Raw genomic sequence first — 19,205 nt, 5'->3', positions numbered from 1 at the left:
ACACATTCACTATTGTGAAGAAGGGGAGAGAGGAAGATGTGGTCTCATTTCTCAATGGTTTCTACCCCTTTATAAAATTCACCTTGGAGGTAGAAATAGATGGCACCCTCCCATTTCTGGACATAATGGTATATAGAGAAGGCTCCAGACTTAGAACCAAGGTTTATAGGAAACCAATGTGTAGGGGCCAGTATACACATTATAGGTCGGCACAAACTGCCCAACATAAAAATAGTGTGGCCAGAGCACTTTTGGGTAGGGTGAGGACACATTGCAGCACCTCTGAGGAGGGGGAGAAGGAAATTAGGCAAATTACGACGGATCTTATGAGGTGTGGTTACCCCCAGAGGGTCATTGATAAATACAATAGAGAGGAAGAGCCCAATCGGGTAGTTCTGCCTGTACCGCTTACCACAGTATATGTTCCCTACTATCTGGGCCTGTCAGATTTCATTGCGAGGATGCTTCGCGACTTTCAGACACGCTATGTGCAGCTCCCAGGCCGGAAATTGCGCACAGTAGTGTCACAGGTCAAAGACCCCATTACTAAGGATTCTAGTAGTGGGATCATATATGAGATCACATGCCCGGATTTTGGGGAATGTTACGTGGGGGAGACAGGACAGCGTCTTAAGAACCGTCTGGGGGAACATTCAAGAGCGATACGGACCGCAGAGCTCAATAAATCCGCCATCGCCGAGTACTCTTGGGGAAAACAACACCAGATCTCCCCCCCCCCCCGACAACGCTGTCATTCTTGACCGGGCACATAGATTCTGGAACCGCAAGTGGCTGGAAAGTCTGTGGATTGGATCCTCTGGCAACAATAGCATGAATAGAGACAGGGAAGTTAGGCTTCACCCCCTTTTTGAGGTGGTGGTTTTTGCCAGAGGATAAACGTTTTAGTTTTCCACGCCCCCAGACCACTTCCGGTTCTGGTACATGTGAAAGGAATACCGAGTATGCGCCTGGTCATCCACGTGTTCTGTGAACCTGGTATTTAAGGATGTGTCGCTTAAATTTCATTATTGCTGAGGAAGGAGGCAGACACCTCCGAAAGCTTCAATAGTGTTTTTTTCGCTTTTAAATTTATATTTTAATGCATTTTAACTTATTTACTTATTTTATTTTATTTTTGTTTTAAACTAGTTTTTGTAAATAATCAATTTTTGTAAATATTATTTTATTTTATTTTTAAATCAGTTTTAAACGGTTGGAGTATCTGTTTAAATTTGTGGTATGAATAATCCCAACCTTAGAGGTCTTATTGTAGATATGTTGTACTTGCATTATAGATATGTTACAGATGCTATTTGAAAAGATCATCAAAGATGAGTTAATACACCAAGCATGTGGCAAGATTATCATGTGAAACCATTTCCAAAGGAAAAGAAATATCATTGGCAAAAGATTACAGAGCAGTAATCTAAGTGTGTTTGAAAAGTAAAATATCCAACTTAAGTTAAATCAGTGCTTCTCATTCCAACTTCCTCACACCTTCAAGTATCCTTCAACAAAGATCGAAATTAACATCTCCTTGACGTACTGTTCAGGATACAAAGATTTTCTCAAGTATAGGTAAAACGCAATTGACCAATATGAACCAGACTTGTTCACTGGGATCTTTAGGATAACCCTGAAAACAGTCTTCTTCCTTATTTGAGGAAAAACTTACATGTATTATAAAGGTCCAGTACACATTCGAGAAACATACTGTGAAATTGTTTGATAACCTCCACCTCCAAGAAGCCAGTATCCAGAGCTCTACCACGAATGAGGTCCGTTGCTTTCCTTAACTCGGCTGGAGTAAGAGAAGACTCATTCTTCTCATTATTGTATTTAAGACTGTCATTATCTATCATTTTTTGCTGCTCATTTTCCTCAGAAATAATATTCCAAGGGAATAATTCAGCTAAAATATTTTGATTTAATGAGTTTAGTAAGTTTTGGTGCAACAGTTTTTGGTCTCTGGCCATTAACCTTCATGATGGAATACCTCACTTTCTTATTCTGACTACCCATAATCAGCTCATTATTTGATAGTATCAATAGCCCTTTTGTACTCAGGACATACTCAAATACGTTTTGTACTCAAAACTGAGGCATCCAAACTTGTAAACGTTTCTGTATGCAGTGTACAAGATGCAGCCTAGCTATTGCCTTATATGATGGGATAATTTCCTCTTTGGCCCTCTAGCAAAATTCTTCTGTATATAATTAATCAAACTCCATGAGCTGTCCTAGCAGATTGTCTACACTGCTCAGTGAACTTCACGTCGGACCATATACTTTACCCCCCCCAGATCTTTTCAGTTCTCCACTGCCTTAACTGAGGGACCTCTAATTGGTATGTAATTTTGAAAACTTCCCTTCTATTTCTGACTCTCTCTCTCTCTCTCTCTCTCTCTCTCTCTCTCTCTCAGGGGTAACTCAGAAATTTTATTTTTACTGCTACCCATATGCAGTACCTTGAATTTATCTTATCTTTTTAAAACTTATTTTCCACTTATCACTCCATCTTCCTAATTCTCCTAGGGCTAGTTGCAGCAGCATACCCTGATTCCTGTCATTAACCACCCTATCCTTTGTATTATCTACAAACTTAAGTTTGTAGTGGCAGTGATTACATTGCCACTAGATGGCAGTGATTACAGTCCATTCCTTTATATGGAGATTCTTCTTAATAGTTCATTCCTCTATCTGGAGCTTTTTTCAGTGCTTATATTCAGATCAAGAGTGTTTTTTTTTTTTTTTTTTTTTTTTTTGCCTCTAATGTATAAGACAGTAATCCAATAAGTCCAGAAAGGTTCTGCCATTGTATGAGTTAAAATTCTCCATTACAAGATATTCTGAGTTACTGGCCCATTCTATTTGTCTTTATAATTTTTCATTATATTCATCACAGTCATTTCACCTACACTGTGGGGCCCCAATATTCACTGATAATTTTCCATAGAAAATATTGTGAGTTAAAACCAGTAATAAATGATTTCCTATAATTTCATTCTAAACTCTTGCCAGGTGACACATAAAATAGGTATTCCTTACATGTTATACTTGATTTTTATTAAAAATGAGTGTTTTATAAAGATTATTTAATAAATAGTTATATTTAATAAAATATAAATAGTTATATTTAATAAAATATAAATAGTTATATTTAATAAAACATCTTAAAATAAAAAAGAAACAATAAATTAGCATTTACCCTAGACTTGAAGTGCAGGCTGATGAAATTAGTGCTGACAATGAAACTAGATCAGGTGTCTTTTCAGTCTTCTGTCTTTTTACTGGCAAAGAAACTGTCCAAAGTGGACTGTTTTTGACAACTTTTTTTTTGTAGCTTCCCGAAGTAGGAAATGACTTTGCCTTTCATTTTGCACTTCATGAGTTCAGTGTTTTCAATGATCTTGGGGTGTTTTTTTACCACTTCTCTTATACGCTCCCAACAAAAAATGAGTCTTCATCTCTTCAGCTGACACTTTTTGAGTGATCTCTTCTTCTTCCTTTCCAGTGTGCCACTCTCCGTAATTTTCTCCAACTCTTGTAGCTCTCTGTTGTTAGCTCACACCCATGATCATCAGTAAGGTCCTCCACATAATTTTTGTTTTCCTCCAGACCCATTGATTTACTAAGAGGGACAATATCATTTGTCAAAGCACCATCATCTTCAAAGCCGTCAAAGTTATCAATGATTAAAGCGCAGGTGTTTTTCCAGGCTGAATTTAAGCACCTGGTGGAAACATCACTCCAAGAACTTACGATCAGCCTCACACAGTCCAGGATGTTGAACTTTGACCTCCAAAAATTTGTTAGCATGACAGTATTTTTACTAGAGGTAACTGCAGAGCAACTTGCAAACATTTTCTTGAAGTTTGCAGTCACTTGCTGGTCCATTGGTTGAAGTGTTGGGTGGAAGAAATTTGACTTGAACAGAGTCAGATTGTACCTCAAGATTGAACAAAGTTGGGATCCTGGCATGTTATCCAGCAGGAGCATTGCCTTCACAGGAAGCTCTCAAGATAATGCTTCTCTGAGGGACAGAAAACTTCAGGCGCCCATTCATTGAAGACATATCTTCTCTTTCTTGGTGATTCCCTTCTATTTCTGACTCTCTCTCTCTCTCTCTCTATGTCAGGGGTAACTCAGAAATTTTTTTTTTTTTGGCTGGTGTAGCAAAAGCCTCAGGCTTCCTTGCACTAGCTATATGGCTAATTATAATAATAATATTTATAAATAAGGACTGTAACGTGGATGAGCCAAAGGCTCAAGTAGCATTGTACTATAAGAGGTAGAAAAATATATTGAAATTGAAAAACCCTCCTGATCAACAAACTCTTGAAATTTGATTTTAAAGGCCTTGGCTGCTTTTTTATTAGCAACGGATGCTTCTCCATGCCTTTCAACACTTTTAATATTTGCTTTTTTCTTTTTTTTTTTTGAAGCGTTCAAACCAGCCTATGCTGGCTTTAAAGTCTTCAAAGCGCACAGCGCTGCCACTGGTTGATAGAGCTTTAAACTCTTCTGTTTAAATAGATCTGCTTAACACATTCGCAGATAAATTGTCTAGGCGCTGTGTCACCCTTCATCTGCTTTTCCCTAATGGTAAAGTGCAGCCATTATCAACCCACTGCAGGATGAAAGCCTCCTCAACAATTCATGCTGAGGGAAATGGACCATAATCTGCCATGCTGGTCCAGTGCAGGTTGGCAGATTGACCGTATTCAGCAGTCAGGGGCTTGAACCCTGGTCTACTCAAAGAGCGTGTGCTACTGCACTCCCGCTCCTGACCACTCGGCTACGGAGGCGTTTTTTCCCTAATACATATTAACAAAAGCCTTTCCATGTCCACAATAAAGTCTCTTTCCTTATGCACTGATCTGAAATCATCGCTAACTTTAACGATCTTTAGAATATCCTTTTGTTTAACTATTGTAGAAATGGTCAATTGAGAAAAACCATACTCGCGTAATAATGCACTCATTTTTACTCCTTCGTGATTTTTTTCATCTTCTGCTTCACTTTAATGGAAATTTTATTCTTTACTTGTGCTTTAGGAGCCATGGTTATTTAATTTCAATTTATTTAATTAATAAATTGAAAAATAGCCACAATTAAATTACTGTAATTACTTATAATTAACAAAATTACACTCTACTTATGCACTGAACAAGTGCATCAAACAGAAGATAAAGAAACTGCCCAAAGTACATGTGGGAGCATTGTGTTGAACAATAACAAAGATGCTAATTGGTTGAGAACAATCATATGAGTGACGTTCCGTGGGGCACATATCTGAAAATTTCCACACCCATGCACTGGTCCAGCTATATTGGAAAGCCATCGATTTCTGAAAATAACATCGGTCCTTAAAATAAAAGATTGTATGGAAGATAAATCAGTTCCTGAGAATATCGGATGTTACATCAAAAGTCAAGACTCCACTGTAACATACTCCTCTCAATTTTTGTTTTTTTAATGCTTATGTCGCACCAAATTGACACAACATTACATTGTCCACCATTGTAAACTGCATAAATTGCCTTAGATTCCATATGCTTCTCTAACAAGAGCATAGCCCACTCCCCTGTCATTTCTCTCCTTTCTGAATACACATTGTACTTGCAACACACAAATTCTGCACTACCTGGTCTCAGATATGGCAAGTGAGCTCTTCTGGCTTTCAGCTTGCGCGAAACTTAAAATATTCTTGTGTCAACACTTAAGTGAGGAATCACATAAAAATAGGACAGTCATTTATTTTAGGTTTGACAATTTTCTTTTCCTCGGATCTGCGCTCCTTTTAACCTTATATTAAGGAAAGAGCATTTGTTTAAAAAAAATAAAGAAAGAAAATTTTCACTTTTATCCAAGTCCAGTTTCTACAATTATTACTCAAGTCGAGGAATATGATTTTCCCCCGAAGAGGGTTATGCTGATATATTTCGGTACACGGTAGTTACGAGATAAGATTTTCAAAACAGCATATGCAAAGTATATAGGCATTATAACTTCTAAAATAAACTAACTTTCTGGACTAACTAAAACTAACTGGATTGGTGGCCACCTGAAAATTAAGTGCCAAGCTTACTTTTCACAAATATTCTGAAAATCATTTAAAATATTTTTCTTTCTATCTAAGTTCAGAAATACAGTTATCGTTTTTTATTTATATAGTTCCTTCATAGGCCATATTTGTTTTTTTTTTTTTTTGGTTCAGAAGCAATATTTGCAGCGTCTTTCTGATCAAGAAAGATTTTTTTTCTCTCGTATCTAATTTATCTTCAGCAAATCCTGAGGAGGTTATATCATACCTAAGATATAAATTTATGACAGAGAACTGCTCTTCTGATGTGTTCCATTTTTATATTGCTTGATATTAAAAAGAACAATTTACATTCTAAAAGAATGCCAGTTTCCTTTTTTGTCTTAAAAATATGCACTCAATGATCCTGGAATCTATCATATTAGAACTGGACATATCTATAACAGATATGCACTGAAAGGACAGAATTCGTGGGAAACCCGATTCCTGGGCAACATGATGCTGCCATCCCCATCGCTAGTGGATGAACCCACTTCTTGGCAGGTATATAAGTACACTGCATCACTGCATTCATGTAGATGGTAATTCAATGTCAGTATGGATAAATGTCGTGAGTTAACCAACTTTGAAAGAGGGATGATAGTGGGTGCCCGACGCATGGGTCACTCTATCGTGGAGGTGGTACAGAAATTGCACTATCCCCATTCAACAATATCAAGAGTGATTGGGAATAAGCCATTTCTGGAATAACATCTCGTCATAGACAGCGCAGTGGATGGAGAAAGACAGTGGATTAACGTGGCTGTCGACGTCTGTCTTGCATTGTTTCAGCCATCCAGAGAGCAACAGTGGCACAAATCATGCAGACTTCAACGAGAGAGGTGACAGAAATCTCTCCACCAAGACCATCCGCCAATCAGTAGGCTATGGGAGCTGCCGACTCACCAGAGTCCCATTGCTAACACCGCGACACAGGACTCTACTACTCAGCTAGGCAAAAGAACATCCGCACTGGACTGTGGATGATTGGAGACGGGTCTTCTAGTCCGATAAGTCCCATTTCCAGTTATTTAAAGAGGACAGGAAGGTGTGTATCTGGTAGAAACCGCACGAAGCTATACACCCATCATCATCAACAAGGAACTGTTCAGGCAGGTGGTTCTGGTAATGGTCTGGTGTGTGCTTAACTAGCACACGTTGGGACCTCTGGTGTGTCTAGATGCATCTCTGAATGTCCAGAGATGTATCTAGACATGTCCATCCTTGCAGACCATCTGCATCCTTTCATGGTCATCATGCACCCACAGGGCAATGGACTCTTCTAGCAGGACAATGTGCCTCCCCACAGAGTTGTGGTGACTAGAACATGGCTCGAAGAGCATTCTGTAGATTTTACCACCATGGAATGGCCTCTCCATTCACTGGACGTAACCCTGTGGAGCATCTTTGGGATGCTGTGGAAAGGTCTGTTCGAGCTTTGGATCCTCCACCCAAGAATACAATGAAATTATGGACAATGGTGCAGCTGTGGAACACTTACAGAACTAGTGGACTCAATGCCTTACCATGTGACTGTCCTTATCCGAGTGGAAGTTGGGCCTAACCGTTACTAGGTAGGTATCCCATTTTCTGTCCACTCAGTGTACTGTACATTGCCTTTTTGTTTCATTAAACATTCTCTTTCAGTATGCTAAAGCACTCCATTTAACTTTAAATTCCCTATCTCTCATTTTCTGCTTCAGTACTCCTTGTGATTTCATGCATATCACAGTTTTATATATGCAAAACATGAAAGCTGTTGTTTGTGACAGAAGTTTAAATGTGACCCCAATTCACAAAGGGGGATCAAAGGACGTCACAAGTAATTATAGACCTGTTAGTTTAACTTCTGTTCCAGGGAAATTAATGGAGGCACTGGTTAAAGAAGCACTGCAGGATCATCTAGACAAGACTTCAATTATAGCTCGGACACAGCATGGGTTTGTTAAGGGAAAGTCTTGCCTGACCAATTTGATTGGATACTATGATGCAGTCACAAAAGAACTGGATGCAGGGAATAACTTTGATATTATATATTTGGATCTTAGAAAGACTTTTGATACTGTTGCACATGGAAGACTGCTGCACAAATTGGAGCAGTGTGGCATTGGAGGCAAATTGCTGCTATGGATAAAGGGATGGTTGAGGGGGAAGAAGACAGAGAGTGGTAATCAATGAACACTTCTCATTGTGGACTAATGTTATTAGTGGAGTCCCTCAGAGTTCAGTGTTGAGTCCATTGTTGTTTTCTGTATTTATAAATGATATTGATGGTGGTATATCAAGCTTAACGTCCAAGTTTGCAGACGATACAAAGGTTGGCAGGGTTGTTAAGGACACTACTGATGCTATGCTGCTGCAACAGGATCCGGAAAGGTTGAGCAGATGGGCTGAGAGGTGGCAAATGACCTTTGTACTAAAGTTTCCTGACCGACCCAATTAACACTGTTTCAATTGCCAGCAGATGTCCTTTTTTATGGCAAAATGTTTTTTATGAATGGGTTGAGAGGACAAAAGAAAACTTCAAGCCAAGTATCAAAAAAAAAAAAAAAAAAATTGTTTGACTTTTAAAAAATATTAACAACTTGATTATGCTAGGCATAATCAAGTTGTTAATATGTTTTTCTTTCTTTTGTATATTTCTTTTATATGCATGTAAAACAATGTCAAAGAACTTTAAACTGCATGCTATTGTATTGCTGTATTGCTTTATTTAATGTTTTTAGGTATAAAGGAGTATTACAAGAAGTGGGCATCCAGATTGATATTTTTGTAAATATAATTTGGTCTTCGGTAAGTAATTTCTTAACTGCTTTTTTAATGTTTTGTTTTGTAATGATTCATAACTCTTACTGCATTTCTGTAATCATTTAATCAGAAAAAAGAATTCACAGGGATTTATTATCTATATGTGAATAAGTACCAATATGTGCCATATTGACTAAAAAGAAATGTACAAATATGTACCATATTGGTCAAAAAAAAAAAAAAAAATGCTCACCATATTCCCCTAAATGTTAGAAATATGGTGAGTATTTGTGTAGTAATAATTTATGATATGCATAGAATAAGTATTACTGCATTATGATGGATTTTATTCTTATATTTTGCAAACTACTTAATTTGTTAAACTTCCTATTAGGTCTTGAGAAAAATATACAGAAAACTTCTTAAAATTTGGCACCTTCAAGGATTGTGTAAAGTTGTGTTTTAGTGAGGTATGCATGTTTTTGGAGAATCAAATTTCAGTGAATACTATGTGCTAACAACTGAACTAATTTACATCTGTAAATGTTTATATTAACTGAAAGATGGTACTAATGGTTAAAATGTAAATAACAGTTAAATTTGTTCAATGTGACATAATGATAATAAATATAGTCACAGCAAAATGTTGTCAGATTATCAGTGGATATGCTTCAAAGAAGAAATACTTTTGCAATAGAGAATAAGAAAAAAATTACCCATTCTTCTTAAAGAATAATTATAATGAGAATGGGTTGAGAGGACAAAAGAAAACTTCAAGCGAAGTATCAAAAAAAAAAAAAAAAAAAAAAATCTTTTGCATTATACCTCTCATGGACAGATGAAAGAGAGGGGAAAAAATATTAACAACTTGATTATGCCAGGCATACAGTGAACTTAGTTAATAGTGAGATGTATATTTCTTTTGTATGCATCTAAGACAATGTCAAAGAACTTTGAACAGCATGCAGTGTTTATCAGTTTACATGACATTTTGCTTTTAATAATATTTTGTGGAGAAATTGAGGCAGTGCACCCTCCAATTCATAGTGGGAATCCAGGTGATTGACAAACATTGAGCTGCTTGTTTTTCCTTGCTCTTTTAGTCATGAACCTGATAAGTTGTATGTCTAGTTATAATAATGGCACAAAAAGGAAACTTTAGTTATGTAGAAATAAATCTATACTTCACTGTTTATGGAAGAGTTTAAACATAGATTTAATAAACCATTCATTTCCAGCTTTAATCATATGGACGTTTTCATTCTTTCTTTGTTCTCAGCTGTCTTGAATTGATGTAAATAAAGTCACAATCTAACACAAGTGCTGTATGACTAGCCACATAGCTGTAATTTACAAGAGCAGTGCACATTAAGTTAAAAAGTTTAATGAATTAGAGCCAGTACCAAAAGAGAGAAATTCAAAGTTATAATATAGCTACAATTAAATGCTTTTAGAGAAATTATAAGTTTGCAGGACTACCTTGCCCCTTCATCTGTTTTTGCTGCCAGCAGAATTTTTAGCATTAGCATTAGTAAAAGCATATGATGCAAGAAAGCAAGCTTATATAGCATCAGCCAAAAAAAAAAAAAAAAAAAGCCTTCTCATTTCACCCATCCACTCGCCCCAAATGTTTGTCTAGTTCTGCCTTGAATCTATTTAAGCTAACTTCTTCAACAACAGATGGAAGTTTGTTCTAGCAATCAACCACCCACTGGCTAAAGACAAACTTCGCACATCTATCCTACAACTGTCTTTCCTCAGTTTAAATTTATGCCCTCTCAAGTGATTATTCTGAGCAAGAGGAAGAATCCCATCAGCATTGATCATGCTCAAACCATTCTAGGCTTTATACACCTCATAGGTGCCTAGTCTCCAGACACTGTAATTTGCAAAACTTAAGCCTGTCTTTGTAAGAGCAACCCTTTGTTCATTCACTAATATTGTTGCCCTTCTCTGTACTTGTTCCAGCAGCTCTACATCCTTCTTAAAATGAAGCCCCTAGACCTGTATACAGTACTCAAGGTGTGGCCTGACCATTGCCTTATACAAGGGGATAATCACCTCCTTATTCCTGCTAAAAAAATTCCTGTATATTATTGACAAGACACCATGAGCTACTCTTGCAGGCCATCTACACTTCTCAGAAAACTTCATATCTGACTGCACAATTAAGCCAGGCCCATTTCATTCTCTACCAGTTTCAGTGTAGTACCACACAGTTGATACATTAACTCTGGCATTACTGCTTCCCATATGCAGCACTTTACATTTGTCAATGCTCAACTTCAGTTGCCACCTCTCAGCCCATCTGTTCAACTTTTCTGATTCCTGTTGCAATAGCAGCCTACTGATATTAGTGTCATTAACAACCCTACCAACTTTCGTATCATCTGCAAATTTAGACGTTAAGCCTGATATGCGATCATCAATATCATTAATAAATACAGAAAACAACAATGGACCCAACACTGAACCCTGGGGGACTCCACTAATAACATCAGTCCACGAAGAGCAGTGCACATTGATTACCATTCTCTGTCTTCTCCCACTCAACCATCCATTTATCCAAAACAGCAGTCTACCATGTGCAACAGTATCAAAAGCCTTTCTAAGATCCAAATATATGATATCAGAATTATTCTTTTCATCCAGTTCCCTTGTGACCACATCACAGCATCCAATCTAATTGGTCAGACAAGACTTTCCCTTAACAAACCCATTCTCTGTCCGAGTTATAATTGACGTCTTGTCTAAATAATCTTCCAGTGCTTCTTTAACCAGTGCCGCCATTAATTTCCCTGGAACAGAAGTTAAACTAACACGTCTGTAATTATTTGTTTTGCCCTTTGTGAATTGGGGGTCACATTTGCACATCTCCAGTCCATGGGTATCTCCGCTGAGTCCAAGGAAGCGCTCATAATTATGGCTAAAGGTTGGTTACTTCCTTTGTTGCCTCCTTTAATATAACTGGATAGATTCCATCCACCCCTGGTGCCTCCCTTATTAACTTTAACTTCAACAATTTCTCCTCCACTTTGCTCTCAGTTATTACAAAATCATCTGTGTCACTGCCAGAGTTTACTACACCTCTGGCATTCCCCTCCCTGAATAACTCCTCATGTGTAAATATAGATGCAAAATACTGATTTAGTTCGTTAGCCAACTGTGAGCAGGATCATCAACAGGTGAAACATCGATATCAAGTGGACCAATATGATTCATCCCCTTCTTCCTAGAGTTTACATAAGTAAAGAACTCTTTTCTGTTTTTCTTTGCATCCTTTGCCAAAGATTTCTCATAATCTGCCTTTGCCTACTAACCTCCTTTGTGACTTGGTTACAGACCAGCTTATATCTATCATGAGCTTCCATGTCACCTGTTAATTTATATGTATCCGATGCATTTTTCTTCTCTGCCACATGTCTCATTAGTTCATCTGACATCCATTTAAGCCTAAACTTTGAACAATATTTCTTAGTTGGTATGAAAAGCCTAGTAGCTTCCAAGATTAATTCTTTGAATGTTTCCCATTTTGAATTTGCTGTTGGTAACATCATCAGTTGGTCCCACCGTATAGAATTTAAATACTGTCTCAGATTACCATAGTCATCTTTATGAAAGCAAAAACCCTTCCCTTTACCCCTGATGGTAGTTACCTCTTTGAGTAAATCCCACTTCAACACACTGTGATCACTACCACCTAGTGCTTCCTTTATGTGCAGATTCTTAATGCTTGAAGAATCACTACTGATAATCAGATGAAGAGTATTACTCCCTCTAGTTGCCTCCCAAACATGCTGCTGTGGAAAACAATTATCCAATAAATCTACAAAAGCCTTGCTAGTGTGTGAGTGACCAAACCACAAATTCCAGTCAGTATCTGGGAAATTAATTCCCCCATTATAAGAAAATCTGATTTACTGGCCCCCTCTATTTCTCTGTACAGTTGTTTATTATACTCATCAGAGTCATTAGGCCTATAACACACTCCTACTCTCAATTTTGCTTTCCCAGTGCTTATGTCACACCAAACTGACTCGACACTGCTCTGTCCACCCATGTCGACTGGCTGTTCTTCCTTAGATTTTATGTGTTTCTTAACTAATAGCATAAACCCTCCTCCCTTCCTGTCATTCCCGTACACATTGTACTCCCCAAATTCTATTTCTGCATGCCTTTTATCTCTGTGACACCATGTCTGTGATATTCCACCAATATTTGCCTTTGATGTTTTGACCAACACCTCAAATTCATCAAATTTATTTTCTAAACTCCTAGCACTGGTGTACATGCAAGTATACATGCACTTGTTCCTAATCGTAGCTACCCTAACACAGCCCAAGTGTTTACTTGTTCCGCAATGACTCCCAGCAGTCTCTAAAATCTCCTGTACCTTGTTTTCCAGGCTGCTGCTCATTCCAGTAGAAACAGTGCAAGAATCATTTCACCTCTGCCAGTGGCTACTGTTAATCTATTTGTCCATGTATCCCCCAAGGCTAGCAGTTTTCCAACACACCTAACACTGCCTGGATAGCATTAGCAAATATTCTTGCACCCTTTCTATTTAAGTATATCCCATCCATGTCGAAGCAGTCTCTCCTGTTAACAAGTAGAGACCACTCTGAGAAAAATTCTACCCCTTGAGCCTTGCACAATCTCTCCAGGGCCGAATTGATCAATAACTCCTATCATGTCTGGACAAAATTGCAGACACTTTCAAATTCAATCCTAACTCATGGCTTTTTTTCAACATTTACCTGCAATTGTTGAGTAATTCTGCTGGTGTCCTACTCTTAATATCATTAGTGCCAACGTGTACAACAGTATCACCTTTTGTGCCTTAAAAGATGATATCTGTTCTACAGGGTCATCAACCTTTGCCTCTGGCAGACTTATCCTGGTCCTGTTCCACTTATCCTTTTTTCCACAATATAATCTCCGTTTCCCTGACAATAGTCTCCAACAACAACAAGTTCGACAAGAACAATTTAAATGGATTGATAATGCAATTGTCGTAATTCTCACTGGAGTACAAACTTGCCATTGTAACATGTTACCCTGGTTGCATTACTTTCAGATTACTTCATCAAGAGTTTACATAAGTTAATTGGTCATTTGTTTAAAAGATGAGACTGGTATAACAGTCTGTTTCAGGACTAACTGGTCCATCTTTAGATAAAGGGTGGTCTTTGGTGTCAAAACAGATAACTATATTACACCTTTGGAAAATGATTTTGTATGTCACATTGTAGCTTACATTGAGCAGCTTTTGTGTTCGATGTGAACTGTTACTAGCATTCACCTACATGATTGGATGATGGACCACTGTACCCCTGAAATAGGCTGTCTCATCCATTTAAACAAATGGCTGATTAACCTTTTCGTGAGACTACCCTATTTGAAAGTCGTGTGATAGTAGGACAACTCATTGCAAAGGCAAGTTTTATTATGAGAATTAAAACCATTGCATTATTTGTGCAATTTGAATCTTACTGGCTACCGAAACATTTTAAAGGACAAGGTAGTATTATTACATTTTAAAGTCATGCCTCAAAAGACAAATGTGATTATTGATATTATGAGTGCTGAACTGCTTCTTTCTTCATACTTTCAGATTTTTAAATGTTGATTTTCTTTTCTGTAAAATGTGCCAGGTTTTACAGTGTAAAATATATATGTATAAAGTGTGCATGTGTGTTATTTTAAGCTACAATTACCCTGTGATGTGTACAAGCTGTTTGTTATTTGGTTTTTAGGAGCATTAGCAACTAAGCCCATATTGCTCCACGGGTATGTGGTGGTCATTCCCTGACCTTTCCGTATTTGGTGGTCTCGGGCTTGAACCCCGGTCTAATCAAGAAGCGTGTGCTACGCACTGCTGCTCCTGCCCACCTGGCTATGGAGGCGCCTAGGTATGAACACTGGACGCTAAAAGACATAGATGCTTCAGCAATGTTGTCCATGCACCATAAAAAATTAAAATAAACTACCAAAAAAAGCTACAGTTATTAATTGTGTGAATAGTAATAATGAAAGAAAGTGTTTTATTTACTTTTTTACTTGGCTGTGTCCCACAGAAATCTTTTACAAATTGCAGTCCATTGTACTTACAGTACTAAATTCTTCCAGAAAGCAGGCCCCAAGTGCCATGTAAGTTTAAAAGCGAATTTCAAAGCATCGTCTCTAGAATTAATAGTTTCCAGAGAATTTCAAGTCTTTATTTGCAAAGATGCTTCATTTCTGCTCTTCTAAATAAAGAAGTAAGCTTCTCAAAAAGAAAGGAACTGTACCTTTCTTCTTGTATGTAGAACTCTTCATCATTCTGCTATTCCACAGTCGACGTATGAAGCCTTGCCACCATGCCATGTCCGTGTACTTCTCTCTGTCGTTGATTTCACTCCAGTTTCCTCCTCTCTTAATGACATTGGTCTTTATCATGTCCTGCCACCTCATTCTTGGTCTCCCCCTTGGGCTTTTGTCCCTTAATTGTAAATAAAACATTCTTTTTTTGACATGTCCAAACCATTTCAAATGGGATCTTTCAATGCTATTCTGGAGTTTTTCAACATGAATTTTCTCCATAATCATATCATTCTTGATTTTTTCTTGTCTTGTCTTTCTGGCCATGCTCCTCACAAATCTCATTTCTGCCCCTGAATTCTACTTTCATCCTTTTTCATCATAGTCCAAGTTTCAGATGCATACGTCAGAATTGATACGTAATAGGCCTGATATATAGCCTTCTTGCACTTCAGTGGTATGTTCCTGTTCCAGATCAGATTTCTTGTCTGCCTATAGAAATTCTCGCCCGGTTGTATCCTTCTGCTTATTTATTCGTCTATCATTCCAGCCTTTGTAATAGTGCTTCTTAGATACTTGAAGTTGTTAACCATTTTTAGCTCTTTCCCTACCATTATAATGTATCCTTCAGGCTTACCACTCCTCTTTAGAACCATTACTTCGCTCTTCTCCTGACTGAAAACCAGTCCAAATTCATTGACCATACAGCCCATATATCAAATTGCCATTGCACTTGTTCCCTGCTCTCTCCCCATATGCAGAGGTCATCTGCAAAGAGTATGACTTTCATCTGGTCCTGTCCAAGTTGTTCCACTACTTGAATTTGAAAGTATCTGCAATTCTGCCCAGGCACGATAGGAGGGAATTTGCAAGGCTCAAGGGGTAGAATTTTTTTCAGCGTGGTCTGTGCTTGTTAACAGGAGAGACTGCTTCTACACGGATGGGATACACTTAAATAGAAAGGGTGCAAGAATATTTGCTGATGCTATCGAGGTAGTGTTAGGTGGGTCGGAAAATTGCTAGCTTGGGGGGAATCACAGACTAAAAGGTTAAAAGTAGCCGCAGGCAGAGGTGAAGGTGATTCTTGCACAACTTCTATTAGAATAAGTAGCGACCTGGAGCGAGGGGTGCTGGGGGTTTCAGGGACTGATGGCAGTCATCATGAAACAGGTGGGTGTATGGGATGTGTTAGGGTAACTAATAATAAGGATAGGTACATGTATATGTGCATGTATACCAATGCTAGAAGTATAGTAAATAAATTTGATGAATTTGAAGTGTTGGTCAAGACATCAAAGGCGAATATTGTTGGGATAGCAGAGACGTGGTGTCACACAGATATAAGGAATGCAGAACTGGAATTTGGAGAGTACAATATGTACAAAAAGGATAGACAGGATAGGAAGGGAGGAGGTGTTATGCTGTTAATTAAAAAAAACATAAAATCAAAAGAAGTGCATCCAGTTGATATAGATGAACAGTGAACTGTTGAGTCAGTTTGGTGTGACATAAGCACTGTGAAAGCAAAAATAAGAGTAGGAGTGTGTTATAGGCCTAATGACTCTAATGAGTACAATGAACAATTGTACAGAGAAATAGAGTGGGCTAGTAAATCAGAATGTCTTATAATGGGAGATTTTAACTTCCCAGATATTGACTGGAATTTGTGGGTTGGTCACTCACACACTAGTAAGACTTTTGTGGATTTACTGGATGATTGTTTTCTGCACCAGCATGTTCTAGAGGCAACCAGAGAGGGTAATACTCTTGATCTCGTTATCAGCAGTGATCATTTGTGTATTAAGAATTTGCAGATAAAGGAACCACTAGGTGGCAGTGATCACAGTGTACTGATGTGGGATTTACTTAAAGATATAATTACCATCAGGGGTAAAGGAAAGGGTTTTTGCTTCTGTGAAGGTAAGTGCAGTGGTCTCAGACAGTTTTTAAATTCTGTACAGTGCGATCAACTGACGATGTTACCAACAGTAAATTCTAAGTGGCAAGCATTCAAGGAATTAATCGTGGATGCTACTAAAAGTTTCATACCTGTTAAGAAATATTGTTCAAGGTTTAGGCCTAAATGGTTATCAAATGAACTAATGAGACTCATGATAGAGAAGAAAAATGCATGGGATGAATATAAATTATCAGGCGACACAGAAGCCTATGGCAGATATAAGCTAGTCTGTAATCAAGTCACAAAGGAGGTTAGGCAGGCGAAGGCGGATTATGAGAAATCTTTGGCAAAGGATGCTAAGAAAAACAGCAAGGATATCTTTACTTATATATAAACTCTAAAAGGAAGGGGATGAATCTGATTGGTCGACTTGATATCGATGGTTCGACTGTTGATGATCCTGCTCAGATAGCAAACAAACTGAATTTCACACATGAGGAGTTATTAAGGTTTGAAAATGGCAGAAGGTTATCAAATTGTAGCAGGATGCTTAATGATTTTGTAATAACTGAGAGCAAAGTGGAGGAGAAATTGTTGAAGTTAAACATAAGAAAGGCACCTGGGGTGGATGGGATCTATTCAGTTATATTAAAGGTGGTGGCAAAGCAACTAAGCAAACCCTTAGCCATAATTATGAGAGCATCCTTGGACTCAGGGGAGTTCCCCACGGACTGGAGATGTGCAAATGTATCTCCAATTCACAAAGGGGGATCGAAGTGTGACACGAGTAATTACAGACCAGTTAGTTTATCTTCTGTTCCGGGTAAAATAATGGAGTCACTGGTTAAAGATGCATTGCAGAATCATCTAGACAAGACTGCAGCAATAATTCAGACACAGCATGGGTTTGTTAAGGGAAAGTCTTGTCTGACAAATTTGATAGGATAGTATGATGTGGTTACAAAGTAACTGGATGCAGAAAATAATTTTGATATCATATATTTGGATTTCAGGAAAGCTTTTGACACTGTTGCACATGGAAGACTATTGTACAAATTGGATCATAATGGTATTAAGGGTAAGTTCCTACAATGGATATAAAAGGATGGTTGAGTGGGAGAAGACAGAGGGTGGTAATTAATGGGTGCTGCTCTTCGTGGACTAATGTTATTAGTGGAGTCCCACAGGGTTTGGTGTTGGGTCCTCTTTTGTTTTGTATATTTATCAATGATATTGATGAAGGTATATCAGGCTTAGTGTCGAAGTTTGCAGAATGATACAAAGGTTGGCAGGGTTGTTAATGACAGTAATGGCAATGTGCTACTGCAACAGGATCTAAATAATTTGGGCAGATGGGCTAAGAAGTGGCAACTGAAATTTAACCTTGACAAATGCAAAGTACTGCATATGGGTAGAAGTAACCCCAGAGAAACGTACCAACTGTGTGGTACTACGCTTAAGGTGGTAGTAAATGAAAAAGACCTGGGAGTAATTGTGCAGTCAGATATGAAGTTTTCAGATCAATGCAGACAGGCTGCCAGGGCAGGTCATGGGGTTTTGTCAATGATATATAGGAATTTTGCTAGCAGGGAAAAGGAGGTGATTGTCCCTCTGTATAAGGCAGTGGTCAGGCCATGCCTTGAGTAACGCGTACAGGTCTGGAGGCCCCATTTTAGGAAGGATGTAGATTTGCTTGAGCATGTACAGAGAAGGGCAACAAGATTGGTGAGGGGAATGAAGGGATCCTCTTACCAAGAGAGGCTTAAGTTCTGCAAATTGCAGTGGCTGGAGACTAGGCACCTGCGTAGTGATCTGATTGAGTTGTATAAGGCCTTGAATGGGTTGAGCACGCTGAATTCTGATGGTATCCTTCCACTTGTTCAGATTACCAACTTAAGGGGGCAAAAATTCAATTTAAGAAAAGACAGATGTAGAATAGATGTGCAGAAATTTGCCTTTAGCCAGCAGGTGGTTAATTGCTGGAACAAACTTCCATCCGTCGTTGTGGAAGTTGATAGGTTAAATAAATTTAAGGAGGAACTGGACAGGCATTTGGATGGAATGGTGTGAATTTTTCTTTTTTTTTTTTTTTGGCTGATGCTGCATAAGCTCATACACTTGCTTTCTTGCATCACATGCCACTACTACTACTACTTTACATTGCACATCATT

General features: G+C 38.1%; 1 protein-coding gene across 1 annotated transcript in view; it reads left to right on the top strand.

The window, feature by feature from the left end:
- LOC150084619 (atlastin-2-like) overlaps positions 1-19,205 on the top strand; it is a 403,792-nt gene that overhangs the window by 353,785 nt on the left and 30,802 nt on the right. The window contains exon 14 of the mRNA XM_090375357.1: positions 8,812-8,878. Within this exon, the coding sequence (XP_090231483.1) occupies positions 8,812-8,878 (67 nt within the window). The remainder of the gene's footprint in view (positions 1-8,811; positions 8,879-19,205) is intronic.

The sequence above is a fragment of the Mastigoproctus giganteus genome, chromosome 6 (assembly GCF_048544385.1).
Source record: "Mastigoproctus giganteus isolate SK-2022 chromosome 6, ASM4854438v1, whole genome shotgun sequence".
NCBI lineage: Eukaryota > Metazoa > Arthropoda > Arachnida > Uropygi > Thelyphonidae > Mastigoproctus > Mastigoproctus giganteus.
Note: the sequence above shows the minus strand (reverse complement) of the source record. Positions and strands in the feature narration are given on the sequence as shown.